This window comes from Dermacentor variabilis, chromosome 9 (genome assembly GCF_050947875.1).
Source record: "Dermacentor variabilis isolate Ectoservices chromosome 9, ASM5094787v1, whole genome shotgun sequence".
Classification (NCBI taxonomy): Eukaryota; Metazoa; Arthropoda; class Arachnida; order Ixodida; family Ixodidae; genus Dermacentor; species Dermacentor variabilis.
Window position 1 is genome coordinate 105742706 of NC_134576.1, and position 23999 is coordinate 105766704.

Below are 23999 nucleotides of genomic sequence, written 5' to 3' on the forward strand. Positions count from 1 at the left end.
TTAGGCAGAAATAAGTGCAGCCGAACCCACTTATGGCATTACTGGTTTTAACAAAATACAGTAAAACCCCATTAACAACTCGAAGCTGTAAAGACCGAAAATAATTTCGAGATAAGCGTGGTTTCGAGATAAGCAAGATCATGAAAATAGAAGCCCTCTGGCTGCACATAGAGCATGCGGAGCTTTCCCCAAAATAGTGCTGGTGATATTTTCAGCCACTTTCACATGCACACGTCAGTGGCGCCTACAGGCAACGGCGTTACTGGCACTGTGCCAAGACAGCGTGCTCAGCAGAGTCAGACAATTGATCCTGACGATACCGAATGTTTGCACATATAATCCGCACCAAAAATTTTTAAAAATGTGACAGCAGAGTCAGGGTGCGAGTTATACAGGAATTTCGCCTTTAAGTGTGGCTTCACGGCATTGCACGCTGCAAAGCCATGAAGCTGCACTTCGAGGCAAGGCTCTCTGGAATTTCAAGTTTTCTTATTCCCTAGGAAACCCCACCCTCACCTCACCTTTGCATGTTGAAGCTCCCGTCTCTCCTCCTTCACGGTCACCCATTCTCCTCTATATGGGTCACCATTTTGCATAGATGCTAAGCCGTGCTCCCATACGGGCAGCAGAAAATAGCACCTTCTTCCTTCCTCTGAACCACTACATATAATTTGCGCTTAGTAGCTAGCAAATCATGGAAGGAAGGAAAGAAACCTTCCTCCGTGGCCAAAAGTGCATGAGGAGCCAGAGCAAATCGCGATTTGAGCTTGGGATTTGCATATCGCGCGATCGTACATCATCCATTGCTGCGGCACTCCTTCAGTCTGCACAAAGCACTTCAGAATACAGCAGAGAGCCAAATCACCATCCGGTGGGATTTTCGGCTCGATCGCGTTTGCTCTGTCACCGTTGCCCATGCAAAAACTGCTCCATCAGTGTGTTGTGCAAATGTTAGCTGTGATGTGATCCGATTGATTCACATCCCGTGTCCCATGAATGATTCATCCGCAATAATGTCCATTGTGTGAATCCAGCTTTATTAGCAGCGCCGAATAGGGTGGGGGAGTGGGGGCTACGGAGCCGCTGGACGAAGATAATGATGTGGACGAGTCGTGCATCAGCCAACAGAGACTGTTTTTGAAAATATTTTAGTGTTATTGTATGCAGTTATTTGTGCGGGTTATCACCCAGATATTAATTTTTTTTTTCGGGCAGTTGTAATTGCAGGTGTGGATTATACATGGTGGTGGGTTCTATACAGAAAAATGCAGTATATTTAAAGCCAGTCACCAGAGCATAACTGTCTTCAGACATCCAAAAAGCTGACACGGCTACTTTCTGCGTCATAAGGAATTCCGCACAATTTAACTTCAAGAACAGAAACTATGAAGAGCACAACTGTCGCGCCTTTAGCAGATGCCCACAAGTGACGCAGTATTTATGCCTCACTGTTGTACGAGTATGAAGCAACCATCCTGATCAAGCCGCAACCTCACTGAAATGCTGTGGGCTTGCATGCTGGCTCCTTCTGGGTGTAGTGCATGGACTGACTGTCTGCTCAGACGTGCCAATCATCTTGCCCAAAGCGTTCTAAATGCACAAGAAAAAAAAAAAAAAGATCGCTTCCCAAGTCACCACTGCTTTGTGAGGCCACAAAAAGTGGCAGTGAGCAGCCAAGCAAATGCATGGAAGTGGTGACAGATGGAAAGAAGGGAGAAAGACATGCAGGGCCCTGTTGTCTGGTTCAGCTAGCGAGCTGCCGCCACGTACAAAGCGATTGCAAGCAATGCTGCCCCACTGCCTCTTTCTTGGTATTATCGAAGTCATGATTTCGAGATACCTGGAGTACGGCGAGAAAAACTTTTCTATATAAGAGGTGAAATGCACAAGGGTTGAAACCACAGCGAGAAAAAATGTATCCGATATTTCAAGACACCAAAGTTTGAGTTAATGAGGGTTTGCTGTACAGTAAAACTTCATCAATTCGACCCTCATTAATTTGGAAATTTGGATCATCGGGACTCGTCCTTTGGTCCCAGCAGGCCGTATGCATTATTTAATGACATCCAACTCTCGTTACTTTGGATGTGTTTGGCAGCAAACTAATGATTTCTGACAACCCTCAGAGCGCGACAAGCACTGAGGGTTGCAAATGTGCAACGGAAAAGAGCAAAAGTGGCATATGCGGCCAACGGAAACGAAGCAGCAGAGCTCCACATCGCCATAGTGATCAGCAAAAAACGTACAGGAACGAGAAAAACACTGAACACTTCGTGTCTATTTGAGCGTTTATGCGTTTATCACCACACAAAGCCACATGTGCCTACAAAACTACAAGTTCGCCCTGATCGCGCCAATAATGACCACAGTTTGGCCGCAGCAGTTGCAGCAAACAGTAGTTTCGTTTTTACTGAGTGCGCACATTGGCCGCATTCCTTCAGTACTGCATGGTCGCCTTTCATGATCATATCAAAACCAATTATGACTTCATCTGTAGCGGCTGCGGAGAGCAGTATTTTCGTTTAGACTCAGTGCATGTGTTGGCCGCGCGTCTTCAGGATTGGCATCGACGACCATGGTTTCATCGGTAACGGTGACAGCAGGAGGTAGTTTCATTCAGTGCGCACATTTGGCAGGCGTTTCCAGAATTGTGCACCCACCATGTATGATCACGTCGACAGCAACTGCAGTGTCGTTCGCAGTGTTTATGGCAAGCAGTATATTTCTGTTTTTACTCAGCCTAATGCGCCTATCAGTGCCTCGCATATTAGTGCCTCAACACTTCCTGTGAATACCCCTCTCACCCTTTATGCAATGCCTCTAGAGGCCTGTAATAGTAGTAATAAATAAATAAATAAATAAGTAAATAAATAAAAGAAGTGCATTCACGGGTTGCTGTGACATTCACGCACCTTGTGAACGACGTCGTGAAGCTTTGACAACAAAGCCTTCCAGACACGCTCCTGGTAAGGGGTTTTGGTCGGGCTGCTACTCCAGCGGCTTACGTGCTGCACGAACTGCAAGCAGGCAGACAGGCAAGGCCCGCAGAGGGCCTCCGTTGTGCCCTGATCTCCCTTACCCCCCTGCAATGCTGCCATCTGGAATGGAAGGTGGCAACATAAATGTGACAGTCTATTCTGCATGAGGAAAGGCTCATCAATCCAAGGGGTGTGACACCCCAAAGCAACACTAGGGACGTACGTGGAGGGTTCTGAATTGATAATGGCCACCAGGGGGGTTCCTTAACATGTAGCTAAAACACAAGAGCACTATTGCACTGTGCTCTCGTTTAAAATGCAGCAGCCACAGCCGGCAATCGAACCTCTGACCTCATGCTCAGCAGTAGACAGAGAGCATAGCACGCACCTTCTGTGGGGTACACAACATGCACTTTCATTTTATTTATTATTTCATTTATTATTTCATTTATTATCACCTTAAAGGCCCAAAACCATTACACAATGTTATCAACTGATCATTAATAACATGATCGTAGCACACAAGCACCAGCAAACTTAAGACAGCAGAGCCCAACAACCAACACATTACTTTTAAAGAAAGAGTGGCTTTTTCAGTGACAATTTTGCCTGCTATGGAAACGTATCAGAATAAACTGGGCCAAAACAGGTTCCTCCTTGGTGTTACTTCACCATCAGAAGACTTCCAAAGGTATGGTCATAGACTGGTGAGCTAAAATGTTTCACAAACAGAACTCGTAAAACTTGACATAGCACTCATTCCCTGAATCACAGAACAAGCCACAGCTTGTAAACTTTGGAAGAGTGGGCAGGCATGCAGTCACGTGATGTGACCAGCTGCAGCATTACATAAAAATTCTTGTCATGTTGGCAACACATTTACGAACACCACCCAGTCTCGTACCTTTAATGCGGCGGACTTGAAGCAAGGCAGAAAGCCTTGGAAATGAAGCCGAACTCAACATTGACAAGAATTCAGAAAGCTCACCTGGCCCAGGAAGGTTGACGAGCCCAGAAGATTGGCCACAAAGTTGGCAACACTCAGTCGGAACCGCTGCAGCTGCTTGTCTGAGTATAGTCGCAGGTCAAACACTTCGGGGTGGCTTGGGGGCTCATTGCTGTTATCTGCAAGGCAGGCAAGGACATGGCGTGTGCATCAAAATGGCTTGATGTTTGGCGAGTTGGTGAGGAATCTTGAAAATTTATTTTATTTATTTATTCATACTGTCGATCCCATCAGAGATCATAACAGGAAGGGCATACATAGTTATCTTGCAATGTAATAATAGTTAGCGTAATGTTAAGATTACACATAATAGACATGCAATTAGCAGAGGCAGACAATGTAGTAAACAGAAAAGTAACGTAATACACTGTAATAATATTACGACAAAAAATCACAGTTGTGCTGCACTGCAAGGGCTTACACAAAGACAATACAACTTGTAGTGTGTCGTTTCAATACTACGAAAGTTGTATTGTGTATATGTTACAGCTCTAGTGTAGCTTTTCTATATATTTGTCGTGTTTCCCTAACTGAAATAGCTAGGCACCTAGAATCCTTAAAACATTCCCCGCTAAAAATGTTTTTTCCTAAGGCTGTGCAAGGAACAGGGATATGTGACAACCATCTTGAAGTCAATGCATTTGAGTGGCCAGTATTAAGCTGGAATCTCGAGAAGAGCATTAGTAAGAATTTCGTAACTATAACGCTGTGAGATGAGCCAATTGATTTTTATTGCAATTGTGAAACACGTCACCTGCACAAATTGAACATGACACAAAGAGAAGACATAGACAGCTCCTTGCAGTCCCTTTCATTTGTGCTGGTAGCACAGCAGCGCCCTCATTCCTAAGATCAAGCCATGGTAAGAAGTGCTCATGGCAGTATAGCACCCAGCACACTAAGCAGCCACAATCATCACAAAAAGATCACAAATCCGTTTACTGCTTGGCGATACATGGTGACACAATGCAATCACTGTAAAGAAGAGTTTCATGCGACGCACCTTTGACGGCAGGCAGACTGGCAGCAAAATTGAGCAAGTGCGTCATCGTCTGCATCTGGACGGGTACCTCAAACTGGCCACACAGGGACAGGCCAAATTCAAGGATGTTTGACGTAGACTGGGAGGAAATCGAGGAGGAAAGTCTGTGTGAGCTCGGGTGCAAGTCAAGAGTACGGTATAGCCATGATGGCAGGACTGTTACCAGCGGGCAGGTACCAGCACCGATACTACCGATGCACAAAGGCGGACAGCTAGGCTAGTTGGTATAGTATAGACTTCTGTTAATTTGACTCCGGTTAACTAGACTTTTCGGTTAGTTTGATACTGACAAAAGGTCCCGGCTGGCACCCATACATTTCTATTGGTCCAAACTTTCGTTGTTTCGATCATAAAATTGACCTCCACCGGATAATTTGAACTTACCTGCCATGCTCGTGCATGACACCTATGGTGACCTTAATAACGATCCCGTCAGTGGCAGCATTTATTTTGGCAGCGCTTAAAAGACAGAGAATGCGTTGAACACACGTTATCTCCTGCCGAAAACACCTATGTTCGGCCTGCCCTAGGAACTGATCATGGTATTAAGCGATTCTAACGCATGCCTCCCCACCAATAAAACCGAGACAAAAACCACCTTTGCGTCGTTCATATGCTTTGCCGCAAAACATAGCTTTAATGCGGCGAAGCTGACTTTCAGGCTGCCCATAGTGCAATACATATCAGACACTTGCCAGCCAATTTTTCATGCTAAAACATTGAGTGACCATTACATTTCTACTTTTTTTAGGAACTTTATTGTTAACTTTATGTTATTTTTCTACTTCAGACACATTAAAAGTGCTTAGACAGTGCGTATAGGGAGTGTTAGAATTGGGCAAATACCATCCAATGAATCAGCAGTGTATTTTGGTGCTTTCAATAGTAAATCTTGTGTAATTTGACCTGCTGGATAATTCAACCAATTTTGCTGGTCTCATCACTCAGCTTTAAGTGTGTGCCTCTGTTTGCACTTCAATACTGTGACTAGTACTTGAGCATACTTCTGGATCAGCTGCGGAAAATTGATAAAGGTGCTTTTCACCATATTTACTCAATTAGACGACAAGCTTTTATGCTGAAAAAAATTAATAAAGCACGCTACCCACACCACAATTGAACACTGACCTAAGGTTCCAATATCAGCACCCCACCAACATCAACTCAACAAAATGGCACCCTACTACTAGTCTATGCTTGCCTTCGGTGCTGCTAGGCTATGCATCTTAGACATGGATAAGAATTTGTGCACACCGTTTGCTGTGCCTTTTGCATTTTAGCAAATGATTAATTTTTCTCTGCATTTCGATGTGCTTAGTGTGCCAAAATGAGCATGCTAAATGTCTGAGAAAAACAAAAACTAGTGCATTACCACGCATTTTTTGGAAGCACTGCCCCGGAAAATACGAATCAATGAGCGAGTGCAGTTAATTCGAGCTGGGAATGCAGAGACAAAGAAAACTGCACTGGTGTGCCCCATGGACTACACGGCTATAAGGTAAGCATTTAGCGCTGATCATTCGCTGGCAACACGAAATGCCTTAAAAGCCTGATCCTTTATGGCATCATAATCTTTCTGATGCACTGATATGTGGCGCACGATGACAGTATGCTAATACAGTCAAACCCGCATATATCGAACTCTAAAAAAAACGGGAATTAGTTCGACATATCGTGTAATTCGATACAGAATTGACAATGTACAAAACGCATCTCATTAAAAAGTGTTCTTTACTTTCTAAATACATGCACCATGGGCATATCAGCGTGAGAAATAGTCGCCGATCTTCTTCTGTTTTTTCACTTTGAAAGCATTGCTAAGCATGCACTTTTCAACGTTGTTGAATGACTGGGAACAGCTGAGCCCACAGCCTTCTATGGACGCGCAGTGGCGTGAAGTGCTTCGGAACACGTGGGCGGGTCAGCACTCGTAGGGTCCTCGGAGTTACAGTCGCCGGCGGGATCTCTAGCCAGATCGGCAACAATGTCTTGGTTGGCGAGCTCTCCAGTTGTCGCAACATCGTCGTCAACAGAGACAAAGTCTGTAGCCACAGTCCCATCACAAACGGCACCTGGGAACTCGGACAGCTGTCTTAACAAATTGTCAAGTTCCCCGAGTGGCTCATCGATGTCGAGAGGTTCAACACAATTTTCGGATGAGCTGGCGCCAGCCTAGCCGGAAACACTCAGTCCACAATGACGGAAACAATTTTGGATTGTTTCTTTCTTGACGTTGTTCCACGACGCATTCAACATTGTTATTGCGCCCAGGAGGTCAATTTTCAACTCCCGGCCAGTGCGAAGATTAAGCAAAAGCCGTTGCACAAGGTGCTTTCTATAGCCTGCCTTCAGCGCACGAATGACACCTTGAACTAAAGGCTGCAGCACCGACGTTGTGTTCGGTGGTAGGAAGCGAAGCTCGATGTTGCTGACGTTGACATTACAATGGTGAGCGCAACAATTGTCAAGTAGTAAGCAGACCTTTCTGTCTTTGCTTACCAGTTCGTCGTCCCAGGACTTCAGCCATTTTTCAAAAAGTTCGCTTGTCATCCAAGCTTTTTCGTTGGACCTGTATGTCACCGGAACAGAGAGTGCATTCTTTAAGCATCGCGGTGATTTGCTTTTTCCGATCGCAAGTGGTCGAAGCTTGGTCGATCCATAGACGTTGGTGGCGAGCAACACCGATATTCGGGCCTTGTTAACTTTCCCGCCATGGGACTTCTCATCACGACACACCAGCGTTTTGTTTGGCAGCATTTGCCAAAACAAAGCCGTCTCATCGGCGTTAAATATATCGCGGGGATGGTATCTTGTCGTGATGTCGCTCCAATTTTCTTCGATCCATTTGTTAACGCTCGTGACGTCCACCGCGCAGCTTTCACCGGTGACAGCCCGGCCGACAATGCTGTGGCACTCCTTAAGACACTGCAGCCAACCTGAACCACCGTTGAAGTCAGGTCTGTTCAGAATGAAAGCGAGATCCTTCGCTTTCTGCTCAATTATGGGGCCAGAAACAGGGATGTTTCGCGACCTAACGTCAAGGAACAACTTGTACACTGCTGCCTCCACGTCTTCATATGCAGCAGTGCGTACTCTTCGGGCGTCGGTAGCACCAGGCCTCTTGTCCACCTTAGCCCTAATGTCAGCCTTATTTTTTAATAGCGTACTCAACGTGCTTCTTGGGATGTTGTACGCTACGGCGACATCCGACTTCTTTTCTCCGCGTTCGACTCTTCCGATTATCTCTATCTTTGTGGATATTGTCAAATTCTTCCGTTTCACGGCAGCCATCTCTTAACGGAGCGGACGAGCACTGCGTTCCGGAACGTGACTACACAATCTCGCAACTGAAGGAACTGAACCGATCTTCTTGGTGGCTTGGGTGAAGGAAAGGACGCACGCAGGCGCAAGTGGCTGTGAGAGAGCGAGGAGGGTCAAACGACTTTTTCTATGGGGCGGCTGTCTGAACGGGAGCAAAAGCAGCGCCGCACACGCACAGTTGGGCTAAACCACTTTGTCTGGGACGGGGGTGCCCTCGGCTGGCCCAGCCATCGCGTGGGAAAGCCAACTTCTGGGACAATTTTGCGGTGCTTGAAGTTTGATATATCAAGTGCGGCTGCTATTTTTGTTCGATTTAACCATACTTTTTGCTGTATATTCTTATTGTAACATTATGGTGTTCAGAAATTGCTTGATACTATACAGGATGATTCGATGTCAACGAGTTCGACATAGTCGGGTTCGACTGTATGCTGCTCGTCCGGCACTTTACCCCGGTTATGTGGAGAGGCGGTGCAAGCATTGTGGGCCTAACACATCACGAAGAGCTCAAAATGCACCATTTCCATGGTAGGCATGGTTACGGTGGCTAGCGACACATCAGGCTTCGGCCTTTGGCTGAGGTGGTCCACGAGAGCAAGAAACTTTGTTCGAAATAACACAGCACAGTTTTCAGTTCTAAATAGCAGGAATTGTGACCCTATTCAGCTGCACGACATTGCCGGAACCAACCAATCAGTTTGCATTGATAAATTAAAATTATGAGAGTTCACTGCAATTGAATATTGCAATGAGCTCCATTGGTGTACACTATAAAGTGCAAGAACTTTATAAACTTAGTAGCTAACTGACGCAGCAAACTGGCACAGATTTCTTTCTTACACATGCCAAAAGATAGCAGGAGTCATGACACCATCAACATATACTTATTGTGCAGTTGAGCATAAAAGTTCAACAGCAAGGAGGCGAACCACCTCATCTGTCTCCATTGCGGCCACCATCTTTGTGACGTGGTGCTCGCCCATCTGTGCAGCCAGGACCCAGAGATGGTCACTAGCACCCAGGGTTGTGGCCAGCTTTGTGAAAAGTGGTAATCGTCTATGCTCGGGAATGTCCAGGAAGGCCCCGACAAACACCCGGGTCACCGATGCCACCGCACTTTCCGAGGCCTCGGCCGACTTGCTCTCGCCAGCGCAAGCCTGCAGGAACACGAGAAAACAAGTGGGACAGCAATGTTACTGCTTGAAGAATGAAGAAATCTTCTAGAATGAAGCTGTGGGTGAATATGTTTTTCATCTATGCGGGACTCCGTTTTTGCAGCAAAGATTAGTTTGTGTGATCTGATAATCACAAAGCATATGCATCGTAAGAGACCAGGGGACATGAAATGTTCTCATTATAACATGAAATTTTGATTCCTGGTTCTTTTTTGATAGGCATTTTACTTCAAAACATAACTTCTTGTGACACAACTTTCAGGAGGTGTTGATTGGCTAACCTAAAGGAAACACAAAGAAGCAACTTGTGGGTCGACAGGCATGACTTCTCTGCCAGTATTATTTCCCGATCCCACATTCGTCAGTGCACAGGCGAATGCATAGACAAGTGCATCCACTAGTGGAAATTAATTCCTATGTCAGTTAATGCAGGATGAAGAAACACATTTCTATGTTTGATCTCACAAGGTTGGGCAGGAAGTGGACGACAGCGTGCTTCATCAAGCAGTCTGCCCATGAAGAAAGGCAAGTACTCATGCCACCCCCCCCCCCTTTTTTTTTCTTTACAATTCAGTGGCAGTCGCAGCAGGTAACAGGATGGAGAGCAGAACCATTATGTCAATGAATTACCTTTACCATGGTGAGATATTGCATCAGATGCTGTTTCACGTAAAGTGAAAGACCCACATCACCATAAATGCATTTGGATTTAGCTAATGCTAAAGCAAATACAGTAAAACAGCCACAAGATTAGCTCATTCGGGTGGTAACTGAAATGGCACTCATACAGCCTGGTACAGGAACCTGGTGCATCATATTCAAAGTGAGTTCACTTTGCATGGCTTTCATGCAGGACCAGGAGCTCTGTTAGGCAACCCACCTGAAGCAGGGCAGGCACGACCGTTTCAACCGTCTGCATGACTGTCTGGAAGCTGTAGTTGTCGTCCAGTCGCAGAAGGCTGGCCCCCATGAAGGTGAACACCGAGGTTACATTGTGGAGAACTTCCTCCTGCACACAGGTCAGCAATGCACAGTTGTCGCAATGACTTCATTTCCATAGCTTCAAAAGGCAGACAATGTTATTCCATAAAATGCACGTAAGCGTGAAGTTAGTTTATAACCAGGGGTGTGCGAATATCAAAATTTTCTAATACGAATCGCATACGGATACTTAGCATCGAATATCGAATTTAATAATGATGTGCACATGCACTTATCAGGGTGCCTACGAAGCTGACATTTCCAAATTCCCCAAGTTTTCCAGGTTTTCCCTGAGTGCCTTTGCAAGATTCCCCAAGTAACACAGAACCATGTTTTATGTCAAGAGAGACTAACACCACGTCACCTGATGCCACTCCCTAGTAAGCACGTTAAAAAATAAAAGATGACTTAATGCAGTTTGAATAGCGAGGAGTAGCGTTTACATTCAAAAGAAAAATCGAAGGGAGGCATTAGTAAAATGCACAGCGAATAAAATATCTTTAAAGAAAATGGCAAAGCCTATTGCTAATCGAGTCAAACATTTTCAAATACAAGTAAAAAGAGACGCATACAGAAACAAATATTTTCGAATACTAGCTACTTCTATCAACTGATAGCAAGCTCATTGGTATGAGGCCTGAACTTTGTCACAAGTGAGATTCTCTCTCAGCAGCTGGAAAGTCAACCACAACTGTCCTGGCATACACTCAGCCCATGCACAACGCCTCAGTGTTGTGTTTTGCTGGTTTAAGGAGTTTATTTTGGTTTGGATGAGGGACACCTGCATGTCAGCATCAGCCAACACTATGATTTTTGGCCTCAAGCTTCTTCCTTTCCCATTCATTCTCAATGTGTCAGTCCTTTCTGTTCTCATCCTCCTTCCGCCATGTATTCGCCCCACGGACCATTTGAATCATCCTCTTGGTCAGTTGTACAACCAACGTACAATTTTTCGGACTCCCTAGGGGCCACGAAAACGTCCAAAAGATCAGGCAGTCCGAAAAAATGAATGCATGTCTTTTACTGCCCTTAAAGGGCCCCTCATCAGGCCCCATAGCAAATTTTGGTTATGTGTTGGAAATTGTACGTGTCCTCTAGGGAATGTTCTGCCACAAAAAATTTTGATATCGGCTCATTAATAACCAAAATAGAAATATTTCAGTGCCGCAAACCCATGAGTTCAGCAGGCGGCCTCCACTGACAAGCAAGGTGCTCTCTTCCCTCGCCCCGTCAAGCCTTCACAAGCGAAATTCCTCCCCTGCGTACTCCCATGCCAGACCTCGAGGATCATGTGACGAATACGTCACAGGCCCCGCCTTCATTCTTTTTTCTCCTCACTTATTTCTTTTTTTTTCGGAGCTGCACACTTCCGCTGACTGCGCCGCGCGCGAACTGTTGTCTCGTTTGCGCAGCGCACAAGGAAACATGACTAGCGGTATAATTCAGTGCTACACGAATACTGAGGCAGAACAAGCGGGTCGCAGAGCGTGAGTGTGATATTGGTGCTTGCACTGTGACAGGAGACGGCAGGTGCACGCGTGTATAATTAAGGAATACAGTCGCCGACTGATTTTTCGGACTCCTAAAATTCGGACATGCTCAATTGTTCGGTCTGCTTCACTGCACCGCCATTCTCCCCATAGACCATAATGTATAATAACTGCCGAAAGTTCGGACACCTTGCAACCTCTCGTTGCTGACAGTGGCGAATTCTTTCAATGATCATGGTTATATTGCGCTCAGTTTTACAAACACGATATTAAGGAAGGACAGGATGTGGACGGATTGCGCTGCGTCCGTCCACGTCCTGTCCTTCCTTAATATCGTGTTTGTAAAACTGAGCGCAATATAACCATGAACGTTCACCAACTAGCCCCCTTCATTGCTTCTTTCAATGAAAAACACGGCTCCGAACGGCAAGAACCTTAATAGTGAAAGTCGAAGCAGCTAGACCTAGCGTTGCCGCAGTGTGGCTATGGCTGCCACCGGATCCCCGTGCAAGAGCGCCAGTTATAAGCGGCCAGATAATCGAAATGGCAGCAGTGGTGTTTTGATTAATGCCGTTTGGGACATGCAGTCAGAACAAAAAGTGAGGGACTCCAGAAATTTGGACCACCTGGGTGGGGTTCTTTAACGTGTGTCTAAATATAAGTGCACGGGTGTTTTCACATTTCACCGCCATTGAAATGCAGCCTACATGGCAGGGATTCGATCCCGTGACCTCGTGCGTAGCTGCCCAACACCATAGCCACTAAGCAACCACAGCGGGTGCGAGATAACCAAATGGCGGTTGTGGTAGGTGCAAATAACGTAATTTCGGACCAGGAGTCATGGCAGAAAGTCCATAAAATTGGGCAGTGAAGGGTTTCAGCATCTGAAATTTCAGGCGTTCTTATACAATGGCTCTGTGGGGTACGTGCCGCAAAGGCGTCCGAATTATCGGGTATGTTTGAAAAAAATAGGGCGTCCAGTAAATTGGTTGTGCATTTTATAGATAAATACAGGAACAAACAAAGCTGCAGAGAACGTAGAGGTAGAGAGCACCACGTGAGAGAAGCCACAGCAACCTACGGGGTACTTTTGGGCGGCGAGGTTTAGCAGCACCAAGGAGAGTTGCTGGGCCTGAGCACTCTGCGAATGACGCAGGCACTTCACAAGGGTGGCCAGCTCGTGCCGTGGCGCAGACAGGCCGTGCGCCTGCAGGCATGTCAGCACGCATTGGCGCAAGTATTCGGCATGTGGTGACTGGTCCAGCTCAAGGCTCCTGCAGTGAAAAAAAAAGGGGGGTGGGGGCACCACAATTTTAGAGCAAAGCTGTTAAAGAGACGCTAAAGGAAAACATTAAGTGAAGCTCGACTGAAAGATTAGGCTTCTGTAATAATGAATTTGTCATTTGTCTTGAGAACACAGATTTCATAAGGAAGAAAATCATAAAAATGAAAAATCAGAGAGGCACCACCTATTTTGGAGTATGGTAATTTCTCATGGGACGCCAGCACTGGCTGATTCAAAGAGCAGCAGAGATGGTTGGTCAAGTCAACACATAACCCTCCAACAGATAATCCTGTTGCAGCAGCTGCTGCAACCTGGATTCAATCCTGCAACCTTGTGCACTGCAGCAAAATGCCATAACTAGAGTTACAGACAACCATTGGCTTATTCCTACCCACCAATGCCAAAGTGTGTAAATACATCCCAAGGGCTGGGCTTTGCTGAATGTCCATGCGTGCGTTCCATTACTAACCGCATCCAGTGTTTTCTAACCTTTACTTAACCCAAAAGCTTAGATGCTTCAAGGGCAAATGCGTCTGACTGTGCAAGAGCTACTACCACCAGCCTCTGAGACCTAGCAAAGGCGAACTATACACTGTCAACTCCACTGTACAGCCAAACCTCGTTATAATGAAACGTAATTTAAGAAAACAACGAATATAACAAAGTAAGTGAACTTGCCTTGAAATACTCATAAACATTTGTAGTACAGTGCATGTAGTAATGGACATAAAGTATTTCTGGCTGCCCCTCCAACACCGTTATGATGAGGTTTTACTTCATCTCCCCGTCAATTCTACCTCTGTGCCTGCGTCACTGATAAGCCAACATGCTATGCCAAATATTTGGCCACCTAGCAGCAGCACAAACTGTTTGAGCTGGTTATGTTGAGAACAGCAAGATCTAAGCACTCTTAGCACCACTCAGAAGATCATGCATGATGCAGCAGTTAACCCTTTCAGCCTTGTGTATTTCTTCATATAACTACAGTGCTTGTTTTGTTCTGTTTTTTAATGTAAAGAAATTTCCTGAAAGACAAACTCACATACGAGAAAGAAGCAATTTTGCAATTTTGATTAAAGTTATGGATAAAGCATCAAATTATACCATAAGGGCTGAGAGATTGTAAACAGACACTTCTCGTATCCTTTGAAACACAAATAGCCTCTTTCCAGTGTCCATTAAAGGCGCCGCAAAAATATTCTTCACATTTCCATTTAACGTCGTCATGGACCTATAAAGGTAAAAAAATATATATATATATATGCTAAAGGAAGGTTATTGCATATGCCTGGTTTGCTTTTTCGTTTGAAGAAAACATTTCTTGTCCTACTGAAACCCCAGCTACTGAAATTGAATAAAGACCGTCCAAGTTTCGCATTCCTAGGTTAATTTACCCCATTTATTTCCTTTCTTGATGCCTGCATGACTTTTGCAATATTGGAGCCAACTTATGCCACAAGGGTCAAAAGTGCTGGGTAGAAGCGCACGACCTTACTTCTTGAGCAGGGCGTACAAGGGTGCCACGAGGCGCGAGACGTCTTCAATCGACTTTCGGCTCTGGATCATCTCCAGCAGGATGAGGATGCGCTTCCACTGGGGTGACTCAGCCGGGTCCTGCTCTTCCGACGCATCCATCAGCCTGTTGGCAGATTAGTAAAATAATTTTAAATGAAATTCAGGTGCTTTGTGTGTCAATACCACAATCCAATTATGAGGCATGCCATAGTGGTGGCCTCCTGGTTCATTTTGACCTCCTGGTACTCTTTAACATGCACCCAAAGCACAGTATACAAGCGTGTGCACATTCTGCCCCCATTAGAATGCAACTGCTGCAGCTGGGATCAAACCCATGACCTTACACTCAGCACAGCAAAGCCATAGACACTGAGCTACAGTGGTGAATTGGCAGAGAAGCGACGTTGCAGCCTGATTCTTTGCCACAGAGGCAAACACTCCCTGATGCGAAGTAAAAAATTGGAGACTCAGGAATAAAGAAGGGGCTATGGTGGACTGGAACTTCAACTAAGCATTTGGTTCCATTTTTGCCTGCCTCCTCTTCCCCTGAACAATATTGATTTGCACGTGAATGCTAGACAAGTGTGTTCATCAATGAATACTGAACCACTTGCCTCATCTTCTTGGCTTCCCGAACCGTCTTAGCTGGGCTCTGCCGCGACGTGCTAATCCTCTGCAGAGGTTCCACGAGAAGGCTACCGAAGGAACACACCTGCAAGTATATGCATGAAACATGCCGCATGCTGTAGGCGAAGGCAGTAGTACTTGTGCCAGACAGCCATCTGCAAATCTTCATACAGTCCAGGCTCGTTACAACAGATCCACACGCAACATGTTTTCGGACACAACAGACCACTCATCTCACTTTGTTTGGTCTGCCTATATTATCAATGCAAGATGTACCACTTTTGACAGATCCAGCTATAACGAACTATCAGTTACAATTTAAGTTTTTGGGCAAATTTGCTCAAGATGGTGTAAATACAATGTAGTTTGCTGTGGTAATCCGTGTGCGGGGCAGTGCACTGCACGGAACTATTTTCGGCCACTTGCGGAAAATGCACTTTTTCTTAAAGAGTGAATACACTACCGACAAGCTTCCCACTAGGTAGCGCCGTGCTATGTGCCGCCGGCAGAGAGTATTCGTGTCGACCACGCAAGCGGCCTACTGTCGGCTCGGTGTCTAGAAAGTGCCAATGGTGCCATTAGGCTTGATCAGCTTCGAAGCAAAGCCACAAAACTATACTTATATGGCACTTCAAAAACAACCGCCGGCAATCACAAAATGCAACGTTTTCAGAACACTTTACTCCTCGTTGCATCAATTTGTACAAAATAGGATACTGGCAACAAGATCGGGCTGTAGGTGGCAATACCGTCACCGCGTTAGTGTGGATTGGTAGTCAGCGCCGCAAATTGATATGTACACGGTGGCGCTTCAATGTGAGCGATCTGGGCCGACCGCTTGGCAATTTTTTGCACGATTATGTGCATGAGAATCATGGAAACACTTTTCAATTATTTTAAGACCCAACATTATTACGTTATTTGTTCTATTTATGAAAATAACGGCCGCTGCCTTCTGTCAAGCTACCACCATGCTAAATAGCGCATTATATTAGCCTCCAGCAACTCAGTTTTGCGACATACTGTGTCTGGCGACTGCAATTGTACCTGTGATCTCTTGGAATATTTTATCTCCGCTTCCCTTTTCTGATCAAAGTAACAAAGCGCAGAAATTCACCTGTGAGGTAAAATTACTTCTGCCTAGTGGAATATCCACATAGTAGAAGGGCACCTCAGGAATAGCTAAGGATTGTCACGTAACCACCAAGCGACAGTCCTGGAATTAGTATAAGCTCTAAGATAGATTTATCCTGCGACATGATAATTACGCTTAAGACTTCTTTTTCTACTGCTGAGGGATCTCACGCCACTTCGTACATGTCTTGTGGTATCACAAAGACTGAGGAATGATCAAAACAAGTCAATACAAGAAATAGCTAAAATAGTGGGTTCAGGTATCGATACGACCACTTCATTTATTTAAAAGAGAGCCAAAATTTTTTTGTGAAGTACTTGTATCAAAATGTGGCGATAAAATTTGAATGATCATGACGAACAGAGAGTGCAACGATCATATCAGGCACTCGATTGTGCAGTCACTGATATTACGGCAGTGTAAAGACTACAGCACAAAGCCAAACGAGCCTCTTGATCGTCAAAAAGTGCATACCATCATTTACAACTGCACTACAACCACGAAATAAACAGACCTTAACAGATATCAGTGCTCTACATGCACACGTAAATGAGTAGCAGCTAGCAGACAACGCAACATGCCATCCACATGATCGTGGTTCAGCCAGTGTCCGCCAGATGGCGACTCGCATTCTATCTCGCAGCCAACAGTCTTCTATTCGCAGGGTCCAGACTGTGAAGCATCTGATGTGGTCGAGCCATCTCGCATGCAGCTGTCTTGCTGCCTGGACAAGATGGCAGTGGGACATGAAACAGTGTCACTTGGCTGTCATACCACCCACGAGCGAGTCAACAGGCTGCCCCCAAGTTTTTGGCAGGATTCAGGCCCTTGCTTGCGTGCACAGGACGGGGCCTGGGGAGATCAGATCAAGGCACCGTAAGGTGCATACGTTCTCTTTGTCCGTTGCCGGCAACTTCGGCTCATCGGGGTCCTGGCCTCGGCAGGTTTTCAGGCTCTTCCGTTGCCTTGATGTCCGAGGCAGCACCATCCGATCATGCCCTGGTCTGTTGCTCTGTTTGTTTCTCTTTCTATTTCCTCTGCTGTAGGATGTGCAATGGCAAGCAATGGCCGAAGGATAGGCGGCCACGCTAGGCTGGGTTCTTTATTCTTTGTTTTCTCTGTCGTGGTGGGCCATTAGACTGACCTAGAATAATAAATGTTCTTTATTCTTATCCGCAGAGCTTTGCTTAGGGTCTCCCTTGCTGCGTGTATGGGCTTGCCTTCCCCTAGATGGGACTGACTGGACATGCACATAGTGCCATGTCAGCACATGGAACGAAGCAGGCGCTGATGCGGCTACCTGTATGGTGGCTCAGAGTGCTCAAACACATGGCAGTCGTTCCGCGCACAATGTGAGTGGTGTTTGTGATCACAGCATAAATAGGCTAATGATGAAGATTGCCACCAGGTGAAAGTAATAAATATCGCTGTAGCGTTTACTTTGAGAATGGTCTCCCATACAGGCTTGATTGCATACACTTGAAAACTAAGCTTCCAGGTGAGTGCTCTTACAGCACGGGGCGTGCCTAAGTGCGAGTCACGACCAGATGCCAAAACGGCACCTGATATTTTAGCAAGCCCGACGACTCTCTTTAGAATGCGAAGCTGATTACAAGCAGACTTTTGAAAACACTTCCAGAAATGAAACGCAAGGTTCAAATTTTATTCTCCCATTTTATTTTTCATTCATTTCCTAGCATTGTACCAAGCGACCAATGCAATCAATAATGGCTGCAAAGTTGCTGGTTCCTTGCCAGAAATGAAACATACCATTCAATAAACGTAAATTAATACATGGACAAGCTAGAACCTTTTGCTTCACACAAACAATGTGGCAGCAAAATTTCTAAAGTATCTAAAAAAAAAGATACAACTGTCCTATAACAGATCCAAGTGTTGTGGTAAATACAGAGGGCAATAAGCCTGAGCAATGTTGACGAGGAGCTTTTTAACAAAATTTATATGCCTTCTAAAGTTGACATCAACCCAGTCAAATCAACAAATGCGAAAGCTTTGTTTTGCCAAACAAAGCCAAAGCTTTGGTATTTAGCGCCGTATCACTTTATCACCATACCAGAACTCACCTAGATCATACATTGCTACTCTGTAAATTGAATTCTTATACTGATGTTATTTCAGTGTCCTCTAGTTACTCATCGTGTACCAGTTTTTAAATATATTGAGCTGTATAACAATGCGTAACTTGCAAAATTGCTTTCTGCCTTGAGTCAAAATTGATGCCTCTTATGTGACTTATAACAGGAGGACCCGCTGCCATTGCAGTTTCAAACTAGGGGACCTCTGTCTCTATAACACACCAATACTACACAGGTACCACTGATGATGAAACAATAAACTGAACTGAAAGACAGGATAAAGAACAGAACAGTGGAGCTCATTCTAGCTGTTTGGGTCTTCCATACCTTGCGCAATGCTCTGAGCACTGCCGAATGCTGAACCGCTGGTGGCGTGTCAAGGGCCAGGTCGACGAGAGTGTCGAGCAGCGCCACCTGATTCTCTTGGGGAAGTTTCTTCACCAAGTCCTTGTTCACCTGCGCAACAAAGGAAAGCAGTTTGCGGGCACAGAAGCCTGGCAGTGAAGCTATGCGCACAGAAGCTTGGCAACGACCCAAGGTGGGGATATCGACACCATTTGATTGGTGCGTCATCATTTTGTTTACACTCCACCCATCACTGCACTAAGCAAAAGTTTAATGCAATGAATGGTGGAGCATGGTGGCCCACTTCCACATGGTCATAGCGGCACATCTTCAAACTTAGTTGGAACGACAACTGGGTTCAACGTTACGCACTATGCTGGGGCAATAGCGCATGAACATGGAAACCAAGAAGCACTTTTTAGCAGAAGTGGAACTTCATAAGGTACTGACTACAGCATATCTAAAGATATAACCATATGTGCATGGAAAATGAATACATAAGCACGTGTCTTATCTCATGGCATGGCAAGTCTGAAGAGTGCCTGCCTAGTGAACTGTGACATCTTCGTACTCCTGAGCTCCCACCCACCTCATAGTAATAATCAGAAGAGCTAGTTAATGAGCATTCCAGTAACACATCTCAGCAGATCTACTGGGAAGCTATTGCTTGACTACTTCGAAACTCAAACTCTGGTGGTTCGTGCTCAAACCTTTCGTTCGTAAATATTAGCGAGGAAAAAGCCTTATTACAACAGCCTTATTGCAAGATATGTTCTACATCTTTCATAAAACATGGTACAGAGCACCTTTCAGTCATTCGTTGCCAACATGAACTTACAACTTGAAGCACCATGGTAGCCACGGAATCACTACCCTCGCACGTCTTTGTGCTGCGCAGTGCATTTTCCAACGTCTCTACAGCTCCTTCGATGTCAGCCAGTCGATGAACTGCGCCCAAGTTGTACTTTGCAAAGCAAGCCTCGAGCAGACGTGCTTCGGCAGCAGGTAGTGACGACGTGGGTGCGACGTCGCGAGCTTCAGGACCGAGCGTCGCTGTGATAACTTTCACAGCCGCCTCCAGCATGGCCTGCGCAGTTTACGTTGTAATTATTACTGATGTAAAAACCCACAAAAACACGGAAAACCCCACCCATAGAGATAGACAGACATGGAAGAAAAAGGGGGCTATTACACACAATGCCACCGCAGTGCTACAACAATCAACTTCTAAGCAAGCGGTCATGGGTGCAACTGTCTAGCTGTAGCAGCAACATCCCAAATGAGGCAGAACAAAACAATACTGCTGCACAGTGATATGAGTGAATTTCAAAGAAATGCAATCCTGCAGTGGTTGTGTGGAAACTACCATTAAAAATATTTAGTCTCCTGTCAAGTTCGTGTTAATGTAATCATATACTGGAAACAGTGAAAGGTAAGCATGACAGCAATCATAGATTGGCATCAGAAACGGCAGAAAGTGGCATGGTCTCAACTTTACGAAATGAATGAGCTCTGCTAAAAACGCAACTGTTGTAACACTGCACTGATGGTGAAGGACCAGATGGTGCCAAAACAGGTTCATGAACTTAACTATTTGTTGCGTGAACAGTAGTCTAGTGTAACTGTGGTTAGCTGGTGGTGAAGAACGGTCACCGGAAAAATATAAACAATGTATGTGTGTGAAAATGGTTCACATCGTCACAATTTTCACAGATTTGAATTATTTGTATGATAACACATACATGCTCTTATATCCTGTCAAATTATCTTTGAGGTTTCGGCGGTCTCACTATCTGGCTGAGCTAGGTCTTCGAAAACGAAGCAACGCATCTACGTGTGATTGTGCAGTTTCATGAATTGCTGCAGTCATGTGTGCACTTACATGGCACAATGAGCTGACAGCATAATGCAGGTCACAGGGACACTTCAGCGTGTCTACCAAGTGACATTTCCAAATGCCCTGAGTTTTCCAGATTTTCCCCGAATGCCTTTGCAATATTGCCCGAGTGACACCAAACCTTATGTCAAGACGCGCATGACGATTATGACAAAACATGCATATATCGAAGAAAATCAGAAATTTTTCTCGCTGATATTTGCACATAACGAACATATGCTTATACCAAGAAATTTGATATAACAACGCATTTTTATGCTGAATGCGACTTCGTTATAAAGCAGTTCAACTGTATAGTATTAACACGATAGCATTAAGGGCCCAGAGTCGCAGAAAATCTGGCGCCGGCATCCCGCATCCAGCAAATCCTGTTGAACTATGCATACCCAACCACGCAGACCCTCCGTGTAGCTAAAGAAGTTACTGAACTACAGTGGAATCTCGATAAACAGAAATTGCTTAAACGGAACTGCCTCTTAAAAGGAACACCATTCTCATGGTTGGTTGGTTTTGTATTCATGCAATTGTATTCAACTTTGTCTCTCAGTAAGTGTAACTCCTAATAAACGGAGCCAATTTCCATGGTACCTTGAGGTTCTGTTAGGGTGGCTAGAAGGGGAGGTGTGAATACCGGCGGCGCTTTCCTTCAGGCGCCCTGACCCCCTTGCGCACCGATGCCACCAGGGGGAACGCGGCGCTGCTGCTCGCGGCATGGTATTAAGGCGTGGTACTCCCGCGCTGGCCTGCGCCTCCGCTGTGCAGTTGGTCTCGTCGCCTATTTTGGAGTGTTCCTCGCGACATTCCATCATTCGAGGGCGAGATAACCACCAAAGTTATGTTGAGCACCGTAGCAACGCACGGCTAGCTTATTACTTTGCAGGTTATGTGGCGAGAAGGCGTGTTTTGCCCACTCATTGTGAAGACTGCGAAGCAGCATGGCTTAGTGATAAAGGCAATATTCCCCTGCAGAGAGCTTCCATCAGAGGCATCCAAAGAGTGGGACCTTGGGGGCCTTTTATATCCCTCAGAATCGTTCTATAAGCTGGACTACGCCCTTGAAAACAAACTCACTTGTTTATTCAGTGTAACACGCTTGCGTGCTGTGGCCGAGATTTTGCAGTCAATTGGTGAAATACCAAAGGTTGGCTGACTAGACCATTCTGCTACCCTGACAGCCTCAGTTATACGTTTTTATTGCCTCACAATGATTCACTTTTTGCTTAAAGGTGTCGATGAGCAGAGCAGTGAGAAGAAACGAAAAACACTGAAACCTTGTGTGTTGTACATTTTTTCCTCACTGGTAAATAAACGATTTCATGTCCAGATCTGTTGCTTCACTCTCTGCAATCATAGTAAATTGCTTATATGAGCGTCAAAATGACATGCTACAGGTCTGCAAGCGCAGACAAAAAGTGGTTTGTAAATACGTCCAGACGTTATCAGGTAATGTCTGCAGTTTACAGGTCCTACGGCACGCATAGGGTGATTGACTGCTGATCTCGAGGACAACGGTCGCATTTTCAGGGAGGCGATATGCAAGGTGCCCGTGTGCCGTATGATGTCAGTGCGCGTCAAAGAAACCGAAGTGGTCGAAATTTTTTCGAAGCCCTCCACTAGCCCCTAACACCCAAAGCCGTCTCACGAAATGCGCACAGACAAAACGCATTTGAATCTCGATACAGTGTGCATTGGGCCCGTAAAATTTCACAGGGGTAATGATGTGGGCTGACATAACATTGTTTTCATGATAAAGCTTCATTCTTTGACGCTTGCAGAAAGCGCACGATACCCGAAACGGGCTCACTTTCACTTGGGTGATAGACATGCAGCCGACGCGAGGCTGGCGAGGCGCTAATTTCGGCTTTAATTTCGGCTGCGTGCTTACCCCGCCTTGGTCAACAGCGCCGCCCCGCGGCATCGGTGCGCTGTGGGGTCATGTTTGCGCCGCCGGTATTCACACCTCCCCTTCTAGCCACCCTAGTTCTGTTTAAAGAGAGTCCATTTTTTTCCTTTTTTCCTTTTTTTCTCCCACTCTTTTCTGGAATCCTTTAATCCCATTCCCCATCCCTATACAGAGTAGCATGCCAGCGGTTATATACGCACCAGCAAAATTCTCTGTTTTTCTAATAAAGAGCCCTCTTTCTCTCTCTCTCTCTCTCTCTCCATTGTAACTGAATTTCTCAAAGTAAAATACGTCAGAAAAATTGTAAAGCACGACTTACACACAACCTACAGACACGATAGTGTTGGATTGTAATTTGAACATACAAAAAAAATATAATTCTGTTATGTGGAAACTCAAACACAAACCCTGCTTCCAGCGTTTTTACCATTCATAGACTGACCACGGCATCTGAGATTGGCACGCACCAGTGCACACAAATCTCGAATGCCACGGAGCAGCGTGCCTGATTCCTTGCAATACCTCCAGATGGCGCTCGCCTTCACCGCACCACAGCCCAAACAAGAGGCCACGTTTCTACCAGAAAGCTCACCTTCATGCATAGCATTTGCCGCCACCATTTCCTGGTAAGCATTATGGTTACATAAGCTGCAGTTGCCGGGAAGCGTGAGAAGCAGTCGGGGACCTTTGAATGCTATCGTATTCCACTCTTAAAGGCGACGCTTACGCGTCCTTCAAATTTTTACAATTGCAGACGCAAAGGCATCACTGCCTTTCATGCTTTCATACATAGTGATTATTAATAAACTGAATGAATGTCCACAGACACAATCAAAAAACTGCGACTGTTAGGTTATGACTGCGGACCGCGAGCGTGAGGATGTGACTGCAGACGCCTGTGATCAAAGGCTAAAATTAACTGAAAGTTAAAACAGGTACTAAAAGGGGCCATTAAGTTAAAATGTGAGCAAACTGCACTTCTACAATAGCAAAGTTACCACTGTTACCACGAGAGGAGGCTTTGCAAGAAAAGATACAAAAACAAAAGACTCGTGGCAAAGCCACTGAAGTTAGCACACCAGCTCAGCATCACGTCATCGATCTCGACAGTGTCTACTCAAGTCTAGATAGATGTTTAATAATAAATTGTGTGCGTCAGTGAATAAAACAGCGTTTTCTTAAAGAAAGCAACTGGAATGCCAA

General features: G+C 45.4%; 1 protein-coding gene across 3 annotated transcripts in view; it reads right to left on the minus strand.

The window, feature by feature from the left end:
* The window catches only part of l(2)k09022 (HEAT repeat containing 1 homolog l(2)k09022), a 102046-nt gene that overhangs the window by 26270 nt on the left and 51777 nt on the right, over nucleotides 1-23999 (minus strand). For all 3 annotated transcript variants that reach the window (XM_075668905.1, XM_075668906.1, XM_075668907.1), the window contains exons 20-29: nucleotides 19835-20083; nucleotides 18979-19107; nucleotides 15408-15505; nucleotides 14774-14917; nucleotides 13075-13267; nucleotides 10403-10531; nucleotides 9280-9504; nucleotides 4988-5105; nucleotides 3967-4103; nucleotides 2913-3098 (exon numbers count right to left, since the gene is read on the minus strand). In XM_075668905.1, the coding sequence (XP_075525020.1) occupies nucleotides 2913-3098; nucleotides 3967-4103; nucleotides 4988-5105; nucleotides 9280-9504; nucleotides 10403-10531; nucleotides 13075-13267; nucleotides 14774-14917; nucleotides 15408-15505; nucleotides 18979-19107; nucleotides 19835-20083 (1608 nt within the window). The remainder of the gene's footprint in view (nucleotides 1-2912; nucleotides 3099-3966; nucleotides 4104-4987; nucleotides 5106-9279; nucleotides 9505-10402; nucleotides 10532-13074; nucleotides 13268-14773; nucleotides 14918-15407; nucleotides 15506-18978; nucleotides 19108-19834; nucleotides 20084-23999) is intronic.